Source organism: Eretmochelys imbricata, chromosome 5 (assembly GCF_965152235.1).
Source record: "Eretmochelys imbricata isolate rEreImb1 chromosome 5, rEreImb1.hap1, whole genome shotgun sequence".
Taxonomy (NCBI): Eukaryota; Metazoa; Chordata; order Testudines; family Cheloniidae; genus Eretmochelys; species Eretmochelys imbricata.
Genome location: NC_135576.1, coordinates 78,445,933 through 78,466,892, shown reverse-complemented (window position 1 = coordinate 78,466,892; position 20,960 = coordinate 78,445,933). Strand labels below are relative to the sequence as shown.

At 40.7% G+C, this 20,960-nt stretch overlaps 1 protein-coding gene across 2 annotated transcripts in view; it reads left to right on the top strand.

The window, feature by feature from the left end:
* The first annotated feature begins 2,053 nt into the window (after positions 1–2,053).
* Positions 2,054–20,960, top strand: part of CEP120 (centrosomal protein 120) — a 77,194-nt gene continuing 58,287 nt past the window's right edge. For both annotated transcript variants that reach the window (XM_077817378.1, XM_077817376.1), the window contains exons 1-5: positions 2,054–2,447; positions 6,004–6,160; positions 8,195–8,309; positions 10,869–11,010; positions 17,257–17,405. In XM_077817378.1, the coding sequence (XP_077673504.1) occupies positions 2,399–2,447; positions 6,004–6,160; positions 8,195–8,309; positions 10,869–11,010; positions 17,257–17,405 (612 nt within the window). In that variant the 5' untranslated portion in view covers positions 2,054–2,398. The remainder of the gene's footprint in view (positions 2,448–6,003; positions 6,161–8,194; positions 8,310–10,868; positions 11,011–17,256; positions 17,406–20,960) is intronic.

The window sequence follows — 20,960 nt, the reverse complement described above, 5'->3', positions numbered from 1 at the left end:
TGACTTGTCTATACGTACATTTTTAAAAAAAAGCTTTTGGCTATTTTTTCTTGACCTGATGTGTTCAGATGGTATGGAGTGTATGTCAGAGATCTGCATACACAACTATTTTGCAGTCAATTTTCATTTTTGAGATATTATTCTGCATTTTTGATCCAACTGTATAGTTACTTAAAATCAGGATTAAAAATTAACAAATTAACAAAAATGTCAAGCACATAAAAACTTGCAGAAAATTAAAGGCTGGATCCACTTGCTATTTAAGTTATTTGAAGAACTTCTATGGTCTTTGGACATATTTCTGCATTTTGGTATACAGATTGGGTCTCAGGAGTATCATCTATGCTATTTGGAGCAAAAGGGTGAAAAATAGTGAACTGAGGCTATTTAATTTTGAGACTCAAGATATTTCAGTTTTGTTCCTGGCAAAAACAATTTTACACTATATTGTAGCTCACAGCTTGTGTAGCACTAGCATTATTTGTATGTTTTTTAAATAGTTGCTCATAGCACTTCAATGCCAAGTCAGTAAATACTAGGAATAAGTTATTAGATAAAGAAAAAAAGTTTTTCACCTGTTCTGTTTATATTTTTCAGTTATTACATCCATAATATTTTATTAACAAATATAAATAAAAGGATATACATGGAATTTTACAAATAGAAATGTAATTACTTTTGAAATTTAAGTTACTTTTCTTAAGGAAGTCTTCAACAGTCTGGAGACTCTAAAACCACGTTTTGTTCCTTCACAGTAAGAGCTTATCTACATGTGGACATTTACCAGCATAACTATAGAGCAGTGGTTCCCAAACTTTAACAGCCCGCGAACGCCTTTCACTAAATTGTGAAATCTTGTGAACCCCCTCCTAAAAATGAATATTTCCAGGGAATTTAAGTTTAAATTTCCTCCACACTCCGTGGGACCCCTGCTGCTGGACCCCGTTGACCTCTCCGGTCAACTGAGCTCCACTGAGCTTGGGCTGCAGGTCCTGCTGACTGCCAGGGCTTGGGCTGCCAGTCCTAACTGCCCGGCCCCGCTCTCCCTGGGGCTCGAGCTGCCAGCCCCACGTGGATCACTGGGGTTTGGGCGGCCGACTCCCCCGCTGACAGGGGCAGGGCTCAGGCTGCCAGCCCCAACTGCCCAGGCCCACTCTCCCTGAGCCTCAGGCTGTCTGCCCTGCAACCAGTTCCCACCTGCTGCCTCCAATGCCCAGGCTCCTCTGGCCTCCATTAGTGAAATTTTTCTGGCGAATCCCCTGTAATGTTCTGCGAACCCCAATTTGGCAACCACTGCTCCAGGATATAAAGGTACCGCTCTCATTATACTGGTATAGCACCATGCGTGGCCACTCTGAGGTTATGTCTACACTACTGGGACTATACCTATGTTGCCATAACTATGGCAGCATAAGCTGAGTGTACCCTGTAGAGACAGAAGGGGTTTTCCCATTGCTGTAGGAATTCCTTCTCCCGGAGCAGCAGCGGCTAGGCTGATAGAAACATTTTTCTGCTGACCTTCTCGCTACAGTGGGAGTTAGGTCAATTTAGCTATGGCACTCAGCACTCCTGAGTGCAGTAGTTATGTCAACTTTAATTGCAATTGTGGATCACACATTCTAACGTAGCAATCCCTTTCCCTGCTTCAGTTTACACCACCTTCAGTGCAACGTAACAGGCCCAGGATTGTGATAGCTGGGTTAGATTTGTGTACAAATGAGGCTGCCGATAACACTGCCTGCAAACCCCCTCTCTGGACATTTCCCTCGCACCCCAGCCCTGTGGCACCGCTGGGAGGATGGAGAACATAACAGCACGATCCCTGATTTTTCTTGCTTTTGCACGCCCCCATCTAGAGCGCTGGGGTGTCGTTCTCCCGCCTCAGCCACAGGTGGCGCTGCTCCACACACTCCACTTCCTCCCACCCCAAACGCCGCTGCGAACGCTGCGCTGCAGGTTGGCCGGCAGTGATCCCAGACCGGAAGCGGCGCTCTCTCCTCTTCCACCCTAGTCTCTGTGTTTCTTTGTCCGCCAGGCTGCCCGGTGCCGCTTGGTTGCTAGGCGGAAGTGGAGCGGCGGAGGCAGCGGTTTGGTTTAAAGAGCGTCCGTGGCGGCAAAGGGCTGCGGGTGGCGGCACCGCGAGCGGAGCTGGGCGCGGCAGATCCTGCTCTCCAGCGGCGGCTTTCTGCTCTGTCCCTGCGGAGGTTGAGACGCTGCATATGGGGACCCCTCCCCCCCTCCAGGGCCCGAAACTCCACTCCCCGTAACCCCCTGTCAGCCCGGACCGGGACACCGCTCGCCCCTGCCTCAGATTCCGTTCCCCCAGCAGGGCCAGGGACCCCCCAGGCTGCCAGCCTTAGCCCGGATCCCCGATTTCCCATACAGCCCCAAAGCAGAAATGGTCTCCAGATCCGACCAGCTTCTGATCGTTGTCTCCATCCTGGAAGGTAAAGTATTGAGCCCGCCACTGTCCTCTGAGCGCAGAGCTGGCTCTTGCTCCGTGCACGATGGTCTCCTGGCATTAACATCTTTGCACTTTTTCATTTCCCCTTTCTGTTTTTTTTTTTTTTTTGGACTATGTAAATTTTGCTAAAATACCATGATGATGGATTTAGTAATCCCTGCAAAGAACATGCCAGGATGTGGGACAGAATTACCTTTAAGTAACGTCTGTGGGCTTGCCTTACAACTGATGTATTTTTTCGTCTGTTTTTTTTCTCGTTATTGCCAGCAGCAGAGTACTTCATAAGGAATATACAAGAAGAGTTTGAGAACTGAAGTTGCATTACTCCTTAAAGGCACAGTCTCCATCTTACTAAAATCAGAATCACTTAAAATCTAAATGAATGAGCAAACTTTGATTAGTTTTGTTGAAAGCTCTGTGGACCAAATTCAGCTCTGATTTAAGTGAGCATTGAGTGAGCAGCTGACTGACATTATTGGCAAGATGTAGGGCCTATATATCTTAAGGAGTCCCCGAGCCACTACCTTCCACTGGGAAGGTGAAGTAGGGGCTGGGGTAACAACTGTGCAGTCTTCTCCCCCCTCCCCTTTTTTTTTTTCTGCTTGCTTGTCCTGGATGTTGTATCTAATTCAGGGTATATGCAAATAACGGTACTCCTTCTAAGGTATCGGAGAGTAGAAGTATTCAACTTTTGTGTGTCTCATTTGTTTTATGGTGGTGGTCTTTCTTTCTCCAATTTTAAATGGCAGAAAATATTGAAAGAAAACATTCATTCATGTAATACCATGAGAATAGACGGTGTAAAAATCAATTCTAGGGTGTTAGATTAATCCCTGATTCTGGTTTACTTGAGGGAAAGTGAGTTTTTGGCTACGTATAAGTTAGAATTGAAACAGTAAAAGGGAAATAACATTTTCAGTGTTGTAGCTACCGTTTGTATGATTACTTTAACAGAAATTGGGTGAGGAGGAAGTCATTTTCAATGTTGTTATAACATTTGATAGCAGTTTGTGTATGATCAGTTTAACGGTTCTGTTTGCACAATGCTTGCACATATATATAAACAGGGAATGGAGAAGGGGACTTTTTAAAACAAAAGAAGGAGCGGGGAGAGAAACCCAGACAGGGTGACTGCAAAGTTTTGTGTATTTTACAGATGTGACTCAGACAGGTATAATTCCTGAAACGCTTGATATACTCGTGGCACTCAACTCTAGTCAGCTTTTTAAAAAGTTTCTATGCCCCTTTATTTGCCATAGCCTAATGATCTATATCTTAATTTTTTTAACACAATCATAATCAAATAAGGTTTGATATCTGGACTGACCAAAGCCTATAGAAACACAATTTCTTAAAAATATAAAGACAAAAGCTATCAGCAGTTATACCCCTCTTATTGAAGGGGTTGTATTTCTTCTTAACCATGTGAAAGAAGCTGCAAAGTTTAGGTGTTGTAATAAATTCTGTGCAGACCTCATTACAGGTTTGGGGCCTAGTACACCACCCTGTTGCACTCATGTTCCTTACAGTTGAATCCACACCTCATTTATCTACACAAAATGACTTTACTCGGGAGAGAGCTTTCTTAGTTTGGACATACACTTTGTAAATGTAATTTACAGTCTTCTGTTAACTTTCAGAAATTTTGGTAGGTGGGGAAAGGATGGTTAAATAAATATCTTGGGGTTTTTCATGCTTCAGTTGCAGATTGTCCTAAATGAATGTTTCTGTGCTGTATCTGAAAATATCTGATTATTTCTGTATTTCCAGGCACTTCTATGTGTCTTTCGGTGTTTTCAGCATTAGATTCTCAATGAATGACTTTGGGAAGATCTTTTTCCAGAAATAGTTCTGAATGTTATTTCTAGAGTGCCCAGCACTACAGATTATAATTTGAAAGAATTGATCTCAAATTTTTGAGACATAACTACAGTAAATACAAAATACATGTTGTTTTACATTCACAGTCATAAGGAGAAAAACTCTGTATTGTTTCTTTAAAATGAGAAATCCATTAGGCCAGAAGAATGTTGATTCAGACTGCTTTCTTATCTCTCTTGTCTCAGGAGTCATGCTATGTAGTAACTAATTAAGGGAGGCAAGAGAGGCATGCTGGTCTAAATTTTCAAAGAAGGATGATTGGTGGTACCCAATTTGAGACACCTTCAGGAAGCCTACTTTCCATAAAGTGCTGAGTATCCACCTGTTTAAGAGTCCCAAGTAGTACTTTCAAAATAACTTGTCACATTTGAAAATGTAGGCTGCTTTTTATGAAGTGTTCAGAATTTTAGGATGTGTATAAATATTTGAGATATTAATAATGTTCCTTCTCCAGGTATATATTAAAATTTGGTTAGACTGATTACTCTTTATGGACCAATAGCTTTCAAAATTCAGCTTATACGTACTTTTGGAGGTTCTTCTAGATTTTTACATTCCAAAAATACAACTCAAACGTTTTTTAGAGGTAATGCTTCTGGGCTGAAAATTGGCATACCAAATTCAGATAGATGCTAGTCAAATTCCTAAATAAAGTATTGTGAAAATTTTTTTGGGGGTGGGCGGATTGCACAATGCCTGTCTGGCTGAGTGTTTTTAATACCGTGCTGTTATGAGCACCTAAATCACAAAATTAACAAACTATCACAGGACTCTATCTTCATTTCCTCTACCCCTCATTGTTTTAAAAAAATAATAACCTCACACCAGGTTAGTGAAAAGCTTAATGACAGCTTGTAATGAACCACTTAAAAATCTGCACCAGCAATATACCTGCTATGTATCTGACTGTCTGTCCAGCTTTGATTGCAAGCTCTTTATGGCAGGCAGTGAATTATCCTTGCTTACGACAGTACTAGGACACTGGTGTACAACAAATAATATAAAAATTCAGCCCTGGCTCTTGAGATAAAGTTAGGAAACAGGACAGTGGGGTGGGAGGAGGTATTGTTTCATATTCTCTGTGTATATATAAAGTCTGCTGCAGTTTCCACGGTATGCATCCGATGAAGTGAGCTGTAGCTCACGAAAGCTCATGCTCAAATAAATTGGTTAGTCTCTAAGGTGCCACAAGTACTCCTTTTCTTATTGAATATTATACTCATTTAAACAACCCAATGAACTTCCAGAACTAAAGGAAAAAAATCAAAATATCATAGTAAGTGCCTGATCCCATACACATGGGAGAGTAAAGTTACTCATGTGAGTAGTTCCATTATATTCAATAAAACTACTCACTAGTAAAGTTACTGACATACATGTTTGCAAGATTGGGACCTAATAGAAAATTATTTATCATGTATATTTACTGAGGACACTTTCCTACCTTTTATGTGTTGAAGTCCACCCTCCACTTCTTTGAAAGGAATGATACTTTTTTAAAATTAAGATGTGGAAAGTATATTAATATGTTTTAGAACAACTTCAAGAAGAATGATAAGGAAATTTATTTGTACAGTTTCTGTTTTTTGACAAAAACACAAGTTCTTCTGTGTTTTTAGCAGAGCTGCCTGATAGTTATGCCTTTGTATTTTTTCCAGGACGCCATTTTCCCAAACGTGCAAAGCATATGCTTGTGGTAGAAGCGAAGTTTGATGGTGAACAGCTAGCTACGGATCCTGTGGATCATTCAGACCAGCCAGGGTTTGCCACCGAATTGGCTTGGGAGCTTGATAGGAAAGCCCTTCACCAGCACAGGTTACATTATAAAATTGTCAATGTTGTCATTATTTTTATCTTTACACCCAGTGAAAGCTGTGTGTTTTGGCTTCTAAAAATTTTAGATGACAGTAGTACTGGGTCTCTTTTATGGCCTGCTCCCATTATAGATTTTCCCTGCTAGTGAGAGAAAGGTATGGTAGATCTCAAATCAATGAAGGCTACACTCAGAAAGACCTCAAGACTTCAGGAATATGCTGCTCCAACAGTTTCGCTTTTGTTTCTACTACCTGTCCATCCCTTCTCACATTTATATCCAGACTTCTCTTTGTCCAGATCTATTCCACCCTCCAAAATCTTCTGTTCATTGAACTTTTTGAAACTTTGCACTTTTAGAGAGAGGTAAGGGATTGACTCTGTGTGCAAAATTGCGTACACAGGGACAATAGGGTTGAGGTCTGTTATTTCTCACCTCTATATATTTATTTTAAAACATTTTTGCTATTAACAAGCGTGTTATCTCTGGAGACACATATCCACAGTTTGAGATCTGCAAAACTAAGCAACTCCGATGGTATCTTCTAGACTGAGCACTGAGTCCCATTGGGTGGGTAGATAGAAAGATTAGCCTAAATAATCTACACAGAAGCCCCTGAAACCCTATAAGATTGGGTCCCTAATCCATGAACTCTTGAAACTCATTTACAAAACTTTTCTTAAACATTACGTGAATATATTGTCTTATACTATAGAATTAGAATTTATAATCCCTATTCTATGATGAGATACATTATAGCACAAAGATATCTTTATCTTTAGATAGATTCTTTTCCCTTAAAAAGCAGTTTATCAAAAAATCTGGTTTATTTTACTTTTTTAAAAATAATTGATTTTTATCCACCCTTTGTAGTGCAATCTGCTATATATAATTACAGTATATATTGAAAGTTTTCCACCATGGCTTTGCTGCTACAGCACAAATGATAAATGGTAGTGTGAGTGACACTGAAGGAGTCTAAAACTCATGTATGAGTTTTATTTTAAAAAAAATCTTACAGTAGAAGAGCATTATGCTACAATACCTACAGTGGACTCAAATTATCCTGTATACAGTGGAATATATTACTAGAAAACTTAATCCTACACCATATTAAATGCAAAAAAACCCCTATTACAGTTCTGAGTTATGGTTTCTGCAGCAACTATCACTTAGCCTAATTTAGCATATATAATATCGTATCTGGCGTCAACTTTATGCCTTAATATTAATGCTCAATGTAACAGACTCACCACACTTAGTTACTTTGCATTTTCAATAGTGGAACCACCATCATCAGAGAAATTTTTTCATGCTTGCTACTGACAAGTGCATGACCATCCCTGCCCAAATATATTGATGCACAAACCACTAGGGGGCATTATCTATGCAGACATAGCCATCTTTATTTTGATGGTTGTATATGTGGGGAATAATTTCAAATGTTTTGAGGCCATTGTTTTTAATGATGTAGCTAAATTTACATTCTGAAGACGTTCTTGAAAATAGTTCAAAGGATGTAATCAAGTAGTGAATGCAACAGTCTGTTTTTATTTATACCTTTTTAATCACTGAATTAACACTGAAGTGAAATTCCGATTGAAATAAGTGGTGCTGCTTATTTTGTGTGTCAGTTTAATACTATACGTCCAACTGTTAGCATAAAATTTAAAAATACATGGTGCTGAATGTTACATGTCTGAGAGTAGAATCTGAACCTGCCTCTCTTTCTGGTGAGGAACAGTTTCATGTAATACCACAATATCTTTTCCATGATTGCTTGGACTTTAGGAGGGTCTAGTGAACGAATTTTTTAAAAATGGGTTTACTTACCTCCTTATCATTTATAACAGTGTTTGATTGTAGACGTTTAACAGTATATTCAGTTTGTACTGATGTGAACCAGTTAACAAGTTGCTATATTTTCAGATTTATGTTTATACTGTCATCTTTCCGTGCTGTGACATTTTTCATCAGTTAAGTCTGATTACAGGGATTGTTGGTACAAATTGGATTTCACTGTGGTATTCTTCCAGGCTACAGCGTACACCTATCAAACTCCAGTGTTTTGCTTTTGATCCTGTATCTTCAACTAAGGAGAATATAGGCTATATTGTACTTGATTTAAGAGCTGCTCAAGAAAAGAAACAGGTATGTTATTTGTTATGAGGAGATGTTAATAACTGACAGTTGGATAGTACTTATATTTTCCATTTTTGTAGGTTCTGAAGTAGTTCTCAAAAGGAACTTGCAGAGCTCTCCAATCCTATTTGAAGGAATGTTGACTCATCAGAACATGTAGTTCAAAACCTTTTCAAAAGAGATTTTAGTAGCATGTGTGAAGCACAAATATTTTGTATACATTTTATTAACATGATGAAATGTAAAATGCATCTGACTTATTTTTAAATTGCTCATTGGAGATTACTGTGATATGGCCAAGCATGTGTGAAGGTTCTTTTGTCTTCCTGAATTTTAAAGATTTTGAGAATTGCAATATTGACATTGATGTATTTGTATTTCATATGAAATAATTCTCTGTAAGCTGTCTTTAATAATCAGACTAATTTTGGATTTTTATTTCTGTCTGTAATTGAGTAGTTCTTTGCTGAAACAACCAAATTTGCATTCTTTATTTAAAAAAATAAAAATCCCTCAGATTATGGCGATGAAGTAATAGTACAGGGTGAAACTCTCAAAGAATGAATAAAATGAGTGAGAGACTGAGAGCTGAATCTGTTTTAGTTTATCAAAATGATGAGTGAGAGGTGACGTGATTACAGTGTTAAAGTACCTTCTCAGGGAGAAAATATTGGGTATTAAAGGACAAACGTGTAACAAGAACCAATGGCTAGCCAGTAAGTTTTAACTAGACATAAGATACACAAAGTGGGTGAGGTAATATCTTTTGTTGGCCCAACTTCTGTTGCTGAGAGAGACAGCTTCAGGGTTGCCTTGAAGAGCTCTGTAAAAGCATGTCTCTCTCAGCAACAGAAGTTGATCCAACAAAAGATGTTATGTCACCCAGCTGGTCTCTCTACTATCCTGGGACCAATACAATAACTCTGACAGAAATAAGTACATTTTTAACAGTGTAGAATTGGAACAAACTACCAAGTGAAGTAGCAGATTCTCTATCTCTTGATATCTTCAAGTCAGTCCTGGATGCATTTTTGGAAATTATGCTTTAGCCAAATGTGTAAAATACAGTGCTCAATACAATGAAATTTTAATGTCCATGATATACAGGTGGTCAGGCTAGATGATCTAATGGTCCTTACTGGCCTTAAACTCTATGTATAAACTACACCATGGCTGGTCATACAATAGCCTGGATTCCCTAGAGCCATTTTCGCAGGGTTGAAAAAACTCACTCTTCTCAAGATAGCTTGTGTTCCATACAGTTTTACCATGTGAGGATCTGTTAGATGAGATCTTAGAAAAATAAGATTTTTCTCTATTCTGATTAAAGATTCTATGGTGGTTTTAGCCTGTTATCTTGTTGAATATGCCCAGGCATTGGAAGGAATATGTGCAGTTTTTTCCTCTAGGAGTCTAGCCTAAAATAGGCCAGCTAATTAATATGTCTTCAAATATGTCAGTCTATGTCTTGATCCAGTTTTTTAGTTATATTAAGCTAATTGGATTGGAAAAAACACACCTTCTTTGTGTATCAAGACAGGACTTATGAGTCTCACAAAACACCTGTGAGTTAGGGTGCCATCTATTATACAAAGAGAGGTAATGATTTGCACAAGGTTATGCAGGTAACTAGGGAAAAACTGGTAATAGACTGCAGATATCTTGACTCCTTCTCCCTCTGCTGCAGTCATTAAGCCACAGTTGCCTACTTCAGAGGAGACCAAGAGAAAAATGTTAAAAAGGAAAAAATAAAGCAAAAGGCTGATGTATGGCAGTTTTTAGAGAGCTATTTTATTGGTGAATGGCAGGCACTTCTGAGTAAACCTTGCTCAAAAATGCTTGGGATGGGGCATGTGCAAAAGGGGCAGTTCACCCCAGGCGCCCTGCTTGAGAGGGCTCCCAAACCAGTGGAATTTGAGCACATAGCATTGTGATCTGGCGCACAGGGTCATAGTACCACTTAGGTTTGGCCTGGCTACTCCTCTGTCATGATGGAAGGGTCGTTGGGGAAAATTTGAGTGAGCAGTGATCCCATGTGCCAGGTCACAACATATAGAGCAGGGAACCATGCCCACCCTTGTGGGACAGGGGGCGCCTCTGCAGAGTGAGTGGGGCAAGCTAGCTCCCTGCCATCCTACCCCAGATCTCAGGTGGTGAGGGAGAGGTTCAGTTTCAGATTTTGCCCGGGGTCCCCTAAAACTCTGTGATCTTGCTGTAATTTGTGGTTTCGCTCCATCTTAGGCTGCTTCCCATGCACTTCCAAAGGCTATCAGGGCGTTGTTGTTAGACATCTTGATTGTTAGGCAGAAAGGTTTGGTCCACGTCAATCTACCTAAGAAATTTGGTATAACAAAATTTCTGCTATTACGGTAGAAAGTGACAGAGAATCAGTCTGATATTTTGAAAATAAGCACTGAAACACATCTTACATCTTTTGGCAGACTGTAGCAGAGTTATTTCATCCTGTAACCACATTATATGCCTTTGCCATTCTCTTCTTTCTTCTTTTTGGAACATACTTTATATATATAATTTTTTTCTTTCTTTTTTTTTTTTTCAATTCTGCAGGCACCAAAATGGTATCCTTTGCTCAGCAACAAATATACTAAATTTAAATCTGAGATACAGATAAGTCTAGTGTTGGAAACTGATACAAAAGCACCAGTGGATGGCTTTAAAGCAAAAGAAGCACCTCCTAGAGAAGGGAAAGGTTAGTAGCATAATAAACATTTTAGTTACATTTTATTCAGAAAAGTTGTGTTTTTCTGTCTGAAGAGCATACAGTTGATTGCAAATGATTGTTTTGGGACACAAGTGCATTTTACTTTAATAGCATTTTTATACAAAATATTTACAACCTATTACAGTGCATATAGTACATATAAATGTAAGCATTGAGTGCAAGGATTATTTTATAATGGCTATCCAATCATATCAGGATCCAATAAAGCGGGTGTGCTTGTTGGCTTATTGTAATAGGATGGGTGTGAGGTTTCTGTCATTTAAAAACAAACAAGCTGCTTATTTCCTTGACAGAATGTAGTTTTGATAGTTTGTACTTAAGATCATAAAGTACTGGGAATGAGGGGTGATCAACAGGTTATCTCAAGTGCTTATATACAAATGCACAAAGCCTTGGAAACAAGCAGGGAGAACTGGAGGTCCTGGTGATGTCAAGGAACTATGATGTGATTGGAATCACAGAGACTTGGTGGGATAACTCACATGACTGGAGTACTGTCATGGATGGTTATAAACTGTTCAGGAAGGACAGGCAGGGCAGAAAAGGTGGGGGAGTAGCACTGTATGTAAGGGAGCAGTATGACTGCTCAGAGCTCCGGTACGAAACTGTAGAAAAACCTGAGTGTCTCTGGATTAAGTTTAGAAGTGTGTGCAACAAGAGTGATGTAGTGGTGGGAGTCTGCTATAGACCACCGGACCAGGGGGATGAGGTAGATGAGGCTTTCTTCCGGCAGCTCACGGAAGCTACTAGATCGCATGCCCTGGTTCTCATGGGTGACTTTAATTTTCCTGATATCTGCTGGGAAAGCAATACTGCGGTGCATAGACAATCCAGGAAGTTTTTGGAAAGCGTAGGGGACAATTTCCTGGTGCAAGTGCTAGAGGAGCCAACTGGGGGGGCGCTTTTCTTGACCTGCTGCTCACAAACCGGGTAGAATTAGTGGGGAAGCAAAAGTGGATGGGAATCTGGGAGGCAGTGACCATGAGTTGGTTGAGTTCAGGATCCTGACGCAGGGAAGAAAGGTAAGCAGCAGGATACGGACCCTGGACTTCAGGAAAGCAGACTTTGACTCCCTCAGGGAACGGATGGCCAGGATCCCCTGGGGGACTAACTTGAAGGGGAAAGGAGTCCAGGAGAGCTGGCTGTATTTCAAGGAATCCCTGTTGAGGTTACAGGGACAAACCATCCCAATGAGTCGAAAGAATAGTAAATATGGCAGGCGACCAGCTTGGCTTAACGGTGAAATCCTAGCGGATCTTAAACATAAAAAAGAAGCTTACAAGAAGTGGAAGGTTGGACATATGACCAGGGAAAAGTATAAAAATATTGCTCGGGCATGTAGGAATGAAATCAGGAGGGCCAAATCGCACCTGGAGCTGCAGCTAGCGAGAGATGTCAAGAGTAACAAGAAGGGTTTCTTCAGGTATGTTGGCAACAAGAAGAAAGCCAAGGAAAGTGTGGGCCCCTTACTGAATGAGGGAGGCAACCTAGTGACAGAGGATGTGGAAAAAGCTAATGTACTCAATGCTTTTTTTGCCTCCGTCTTCACTAACAAGGTCAGCTCCCAGACTGCTACGCTGGGCATCACAAAATGGGGAAGAGATGGCCAGCCCTCTGTGGAGATAGAGGTGGTTAGGGACTATTTAGAAAAGCTGGACGTGCACAAGTCCATGGGGCCAGACGAGTTGCATCCGAGAGTGCTGAAGGAATTGGCGGCTGTGATTGCAGAGCCATTGGCCATTATCTTTGAAAACTCGTGGCGAACCGGGGAAGTCCCGGATGACTGGAAAAAGGCTAATGTAGTGCCAATCTTTAAAAAAGGGAAGAAGGAGGATCCTGGGAACTACAGGCCAGTCAGCCTCACCTCAGTCCCTGGAAAAATCATGGAGCAGGTCCTCAAAGAATCAATCCTGAAGCACTTACATGAGAGGAAAGTGATCAGGAACAGCCAGCATGGATTCACCAAGGGAAGGTCATGCCTGACTAATCTAATCGCCTTTTATCATGAGATTACTGGTTCTGTGGATGAAGGGAAAGCAGTGGATGTATTGTTTCTTGACTTTAGCAAAGCTTTTGACACGGTCTCCCACAGTATTCTTGTCAGCAAGTTAAGGAAGTATGGGCTGGATGAATGCACTATAGGGTGGGTAGAAAGCTGGCTAGATTGTCGGGCTCAACGGGTAGTGATCAATGGCTCCATGTCTAGTTGGCAGCCGGTGTCAAGTGGAGTGCCCCAGGGGTCAGTCCTGGGGCCGGTTTTGTTCAATATCTTCATAAATGATCTGGAGGATGGTGTGGATTGCACTCTCAGCAAATTTGCGGACGATACTAAACTGGGAGGAGTGGTAGATACGCTGGAGGGGAGGGATAGGATACAGAAGGACCTAGACAAATTGGAGGATTGGGCCAAAAGAAATCTGATGAGGTTCAATAAGGATAAGTGCAGGGTCCTGCACTTAGGACGGAAGAATCCAATGCACCGCTACAGACTAGGGACCGAATGGCTAGGCAGCAGTTCTGCGGAAAAGGACCTAGGGGTGACAGTGGACGAGAAGCTGGATATGAGTCAGCAGTGTGCCCTTGTTGCCAAGAAGGCCAATGGCATTTTGGGATGTATAAGTAGGGGCATAGCGAGCAGATCGAGGGACGTGATTGTCCCCCTCTATTCGACATTGGTGAGGCCTCATCTGGAGTACTGTGTCCAGTTTTGGGCCCCACACTACAAGAAGGATGTGGATAAATTGGAGAGAGTCCAGCGAAGGGCAACAAAAATGATTAGGGGTCTAGAACACATGACTTATGAGGAGAGGCTGAGGGAGCTGGGATTGTTTAGCCTGCAGAAGAGAAGAATGAGGGGGGATTTGATAGCTGCTTTCAACTACCTGAAAGGGGGTTCCAAAGAGGGTGGCTCTAGACTGTTCTCAATGGTAGCAGATGACAGAACGAGGAGTAATGGCCTCAAGTTGCAGTGGGGGAGGTTTAGATTGGATATTAGGAAAAACTTTTTCACTAAGAGGGTGGTGAAACACTGGAATGCGTTGCCTAGGGAGGTGGTGGAATCTCCTTCCTTGGAAGTTTTTAAGGTCAGGCTTGACAAAGCCCTGGCTGGGATGATTTAACTGGGAATTGGTCCTGCTTCGAGCAGGGGGTTGGACTAGATGACCTTCAGGGGTCCCTTCCAACCCTGATATTCTATGATTCTACTGAAATCGAGTAGTCCGGAAAAGAGGTAGTAAAAACAGGGGTAAGAGTTGATCGGGGCACGCAGGAAAATAAAATACAGATACAGGGATGGATTTTTAAAGCAGAAGGTGCAAACTTTAATAATGTTTAGTTTGACGGGAGAGAGCTGTTCTCCTGCTCCAAAACCAGTGTGACACACAGACCCCTTGGCAAAGGATCCTCTTGATTTGTAAATATCTCTTGCACCAGATCTGACAAACTCACTAGTTATCTATAGAGAGTAACATGTAATGTATCTCCAAACGCTTATAACTTGTCAAGAGTCATAATCATTGTGAAATATATGCATGGGTAATGTTTAGGGAATAATATACTGAAAGTATGCTTGATGGACTTGGAGTAGAAATTGGTCACAAGAAGACAATGTCTTGGTGATGGCCCATATGGGCAAAGGGGAGTTGTCACTCTGCCTTGATTGGCCAATGATGCAGTAGAAGGGCTAGGTTGTTTAGCCCTGCATAATATGAAGGCTACCTCTGCACTACACAGTTTTTAGCAACATGGCTGTATCGCCACAGCCATGCCACTAAAAGTTGTGCAGTGTAGCTGCTGTTTGTCGGCTCTCCTGCCGACGACAAAAGACTTCTGCCCCCAATGAGTGGTGTTCACGTTGTTGGCAGGCGAGCGCTCCTGCTGACAATGCTGTTCACCCTGGCACTTGTTGCAGCAAAACATTTGTCTTTCAGGGTTTTTTTTTTTTTTTTTTTTGTTTGGGTGTTTTTTTGTCGTTCAATTGCCAGTGTAGACATAGCCTAAAACTTTTGAATGGGAAACCAGGAGAGGCAACAAGAAACAATCAAAACCACTTAAAGGTAAAAAAGAAACTTTACAGCTAGGCAGGGTTTCGCCCTGTCTGTGAATAGAAACCAAACATACTTTTCAGGATAATATAGTGTGGGGAAGGACACTGCATCCATTCACTGAGGAAACCCCTCATAAACATTTGGATCCTGGTTCTAGAGAAACCAGCCAGTTCTACAACAGACTGAGTTTTGGTGGGAGGGGAGGAAAATCGACTTTCTTAGATAAGAAAGGTATTTATTGATAAGTGTAGATCCAGGTTCATGCTTCATTTTTTTTTTTTTTTTTTTTAAATTGTAACCATTTTTTTCACCACTTTTTTTTTATTTCTAGTTCGATCTTTATTGTTTGAAAACTACTTTTGTTTTATTATAAGTGCTCACAAGCTCTGTGTGGTTTACAGGAGCAGTGGTTTAAGATAAAACTGGGGTGCGTCTTTGGGTGCAGAGGGTCTGGGATATCTGTGAGTAGCCAGGGGCTGGATATCACAGGGGAATGATTCAGGAATTGGGATACACCTATTGTTAATCTGAAAGGCGAAGCTAGGGCTGGCATAGCCCAGACCAGAGTGCCTGAGTGGCTGAAATGTGGTGTTAGGGAGCTGACCCCCAGCTACCACATGAGACTCCCTCTTCTGAAGGCAGGGGTAACAAGGTGACTGTCAGTCCTGGGTTCCCTGAGAACTGTCACAACAAGACAGTTCAATGCAGTGTTAAATGGCATCACGTTAAATAACCTATATTCAGGGTTGGCTCCCTTCAGCCTAACTCACTGCTCTAAATTCTTTCACCCTTCCCTGGAAGGAGGAATAAGGGCATATGTGAAAGGTTACCTAAGTTTGTGAAGACTCAAGGTCTTCCCTGTTTCCTGTAGGCTAATAGGCACCACCAGGTATCTCCTACGTCTCCTACTCAAGTTTGTCTCTGGGATATTGAGCTCTCACCCACAAATTGTGACAAATTATGGGCTTTACTTAAGATGAAAATTTCATCTTTTAATTCTTCACTCCTTATTAACTTAAAATCGGGCCTCCATGGTGCTGTGAGGAAGATGGAAAAACTACCGGACATCCTGCTCTTATTTCCCCAAAGGAAAATTTTCCTTCCTGACCCCAAAAAACAGTGATCTGATCAGACTGCAGATCTTGGAATCACCAGTCAAATTGGGAGGATGGGGCATTTACCTCAGCAGAATGGCTGCTTCTTGTCCTTGAGATCTTTAAATATAGAAAAGAGGTGACACAATGAAAGAATCATTTCTCTTTTCCTTCAAAGCCAGTTGGGCAGCAAGGAGAGATGGAGAAACCCTGTTTTATTCCTCTTCCCCGCACCACCCTGTCCAGGCATGACCTCCACTTGTGTTCTGGGTGGAGGCACTGGGAAACAATAGAAGGGCCCAATCCTTCTCTCTCCTCTCAAGACCACAGTGGGGTGAAGGGCTACGGATCTAAAGAGGAACTGTGGTGCAGGAGGAGAACCTGGAGTAGCTGGGGAAGGAGACTCCGACTAGGAGCCAGGAGGGAAGTGGGCACTGGATATCAATGAAGATGGAGAATATAGTGGGTGTGGGGGGGGGGAGGGGCAACTGGAGGCTGTGTATGTAGAGGGGTGAGACTAGGGTTTGCTTGGAGAAGAAGACTAGAATTCAAATGAGGAACTTGGAGTGGAGACAGACTAGCTAGATGAGGGAATGGGAGTGGTCTGGAAGAGCCAGGAACAGGAAGGAGATGGGGCGGAGACAGGGACAATTTGGAGGAGATGGCAGAAGGAGTCATGCTTGGGAGTGGGGAATGGGCATGTGAATAGGTGTCTGCTAGAGCACACTCCCCTCCAGAGCCTGGGATTCCCAAGTCATCCGAGTCTCTCAATTGCTTTACCCACTGGTAAAATATTCTGGTCAGCATAGAAGATGCCAGTCTGATACACGATTAGTTACGTTGTTAGCTCAAGCAATCGGTGTCTGTGTGATGGATCTAAAGGTTCCAACTCTGTTGGTGGCCCAGGTGGATAGCAGTCTGATGCTCCATGATGTAATTTTGGGGAGGGGTGTTTTTCAGTTGTGTGGGGTTTTTTTGGTTTGGTTTGGTTTTTTTTTAAGAACAGATGAAATACACAAATCTGGAAATCTAGAAGAACATAACAATATAAATTCAATTCTCTTCTCTTAAAGTGCCTGCTCTGCTTTCTGGGCTAGATCCTAAAAATATTTTAGCAGTCCTGAATGAGGAAGAAGGCTATCATCAAATTGGACCAGCAGAATATTGCAGAGAATACTTTGTTTTGTCTGTGACTATAGCATTTGCCACGCAGCTGGAACAGGTAATGATTATTCACCTTTAAGACCATTATGCCAATAAAGCTTTTATAGTATGTGAAAAAGTAATGGTTTTGCTATTGTTTTCCCATTTCTTGTATTTCCTGTGTTTATCTTTTAAATCTTTATCTTCTTCTGGTGAAAGAATAGTATTCATTTTGGGCTAGATTTAAAGTTTATTTTGAAAAATTATGCATTACTTTATACTTGGTAACAATTTTATTATGTGGACAGTGTAAGATTTTAGGATGTCAAACCATTCACTTATTGTCTTCAAGCATTTGGGTTTGTTAGTGGTGAGATAGGTAGATTAAAAGTACATTGTCGTCACTCAGCAACCTTAACTGATTTCTAAAATAGTGGGTTTTGGTTTTTTATTTGGAAATTGCCAAGTTGTTGGGTTTTTAAATTTTTTTTCTTTGTGTAATTAAATTTAGAATTACAAGCAATCAAATCAACCTAATCATGGAACTGTAGTTGCAAGTTTAAATGTGGAGATTTCTCCCTTCTCACTAATAAAATGTTACACACTTACTTAGCTGAAGCTTGAAAACTTTTGGTCCTTCATCTTCAAAAACGCAGATCTCTGCCATTTGAGCTTAAGGAAGCTCTGTTTTCTGTAGAAATACCCCTGAGTTCTTTCTAAGATGCAACCAGCCCAGAAAGGATAACATGCTCTCTTTAACACAGTAAATGGGCTCAAAACTATCCAAACAATAACTTTAAATGCAACCTATTTCTTCAAATATAGACATAAATAAATTTAGAGAGATTTAACAAATGGAAAATGTGGAGGGTTCACAACAAGCTGCTTTTTGAATTACAAGGATACAAATAATTGCTAAACATAAGTAATACTTTCAAAGTCAGCATAGTTTTTTAAATCACCTGTAACTCACATTATTTGAACTTTCTTCAAACCTTACAGAAATATTCTTCTTTCCTTAAGTAAATTTGGCAATTTTCCATGCCAAAATCATAGGGAAACAAAATTAGAGCTTTATAGTGGAAACTAGTTGCAATCATAGGACCAGATTTTGCTACTTTTACATTGAGTACCTTATTTGAAGGTGGTATCGTTACACTTTATAAGAAGCATACGGGATCTATTTCAGGGGAAAAGGCAACACGCTGTTTATTGGAGACGCAACAATTAGCGTGCACGCGCACACACACTCTGTCTCTCTGTCCCACCAGTCGATGTTATAGTTACCAGTCTGGAGCAACCAAGTGGCCAGTTAGGTTGATCGCTGGTAGGGAGGAGCCAGGTTCTGTTGGTTGCGACATGATGCTCCAGGGAAGTCTTGGCAGGACGAACCCAAAATTTCATGGCAAAGCACCCTGTTTATATAGTGATCTTCCTTCATTGGGACAAATGAGTTTTGCACAGTCATGCTGCAATCAATTGCCGTTTGATGAGTGCTTGTTTTCTTAAATTGTTCTTCTTCTTTCTTTATTACTTCTTTAGTCTCTTGGGGAGATACCCCATGCTGGTTTTGATCACAGCTATCTTGTCCTGATAAGTGCTTGCCTCATTTTTAGAGTCCCCAATCTGCCCTCCTTTGACATCTCAATAGGGGCATGTTGCAATCTTCTGGCGCCTTTACGTCTGTCCTCCCCAGAACATCTGGTCTGGTGATGGTCATCACACTTACCTTCTAATACACATGTTCCTCATTCACACACAAAGCAGGATTGATTTACAGAGAACATTTGAACAGGAACATCAAATTGCAATGCAGGAGAAAACAATCATTGCATTCTTTTACTTATTTCAAAATACTAATTTTAAACCTACAACAAAGTGGTAACTCTAAAGGTCCATTACTGCCTTGAAATCTGCTTCAGACACAAGGTTCTGGCAGATGCATCTTTACCAGTGGCACATGAGGCCATTCCTTTCTGCTTTCAGAAAGGATGGCTGGCAGAATACCATCAAATCGTATCCTACATCAATACATTTAATACATGCTACATTATTATTCTTTATCTTTCATTCTAAATGATACAAAATACAACCATAAAATCCTAGTACTACAGTATGATCTAGTCGCTGGGGCACTGAAATGGGAATCAGGAGACCTAGGTTCTATTTCCATCTCTACCATTGACTTGTGTGACTTTGTGCAAGTCATTACACATCTGTCTTTCTGACCTCCCTTGTTTGATTGTTTCCAAAGTGCTGAGAATCTAGACTCTCTTACTGTGTGTTTGTACAGTTTCTATTGTGTTTGGGGCCTTGATTTAAGTTGGGTCCTCTTGGCACGAATGTGTAATACAAATTAGGACTGTCAAGTGATTAAAAAAATTAATCACGATTCATTGCTCTGTTAAAAAATAATAGAATACCATTTGTTTAAGTATTTTTTGATGTTTTCTACATTTTCAAATATACTAATTTCAGTTATAACACAGAATACAAAGTGTACAGTGTTCATTTTATATTTTCTATTACAAATATTTGCATTGTAAAAAAACAAAAGAAATAGCATTTCTCAATTCACCTAATATGCAAGTACTGTAGTGGATTCTCTTTATCATAAAAGTTGAACTTACAAATGTAGAATTATGTAAAAAAAACCTGCATTCAAAACTAAAACAATGTAGAACTTTAGAGCCTACAAATCCACTCAGTCCTATTTCTTCAGCCAGTCACTCAGACAAACAAGTTTGTTTACAATTGCAGGAGATAATGCTGCCAGCTTCTTGTTCACAATGTCACCTCCAGTGAGAACAGGTGTTCACACAGCACTACTGTAGCCAGCATCGCAAGATATTTACGTGCCAGATGTGCTAAAGATTTGTATGTTAATGCTTCAACCACCATTCTAGAGGACGTGCATCCATACTTACGACAGGTTCTGCTCGATAGCAATCCAAAGCAGTGCAGACTGATGCATGTTCATTTTCATCATCTGAGTCAGATGCCACCAGAGAAGGTTGATTTTTCTTTTTTGGTAGTTTCCACATCAGAGTGTTGCTCTTTTAAGACTTCTGAAAGCATGCTCCACACCTCATCCCTCTCAGATATTGGAAGGCACTTCAGATTCTTAACTCTTGGGTCGAGTGTTGTAGCGATCTGTAGAAATCTTACGCACCTTCTTTACGTTTTGTCAAATCTGTAGTGTTCTTAAAATGAACGTGTGCTGAATCATCATTCGAGACTACTATAACATGAAATATATGGGAGAAACGCAATTCTCCCCCAAGGAGTTCAGTCACAAATTTTAATGAATGCATTTTTTTTTTTTTTTTTTTAATAAGCTTCATCAGCATGGAACCATGTCGTTTGGAATGGTGGCTGAAGCATGAAGGAGCATATAAATCTTTAGCGCGTGTGGCACGTAAATACCTTGCAATGTCGGCTACAAAAGTTCTATGCAAACTCCTGTTTTCACTTTCTGGTGACATTGTAAATAAGGAGAGGGCAGCATTATCTCTTGTAAATGTAAACAAACGTCTTTGTCTTAGCGATTGGCTGAATGAGAAGTAGGACTGAGTGGATTTATAGTTTTGTATTGTTTTATGTTTGAGTGCAGTTATGTAACAAAAAATCTACG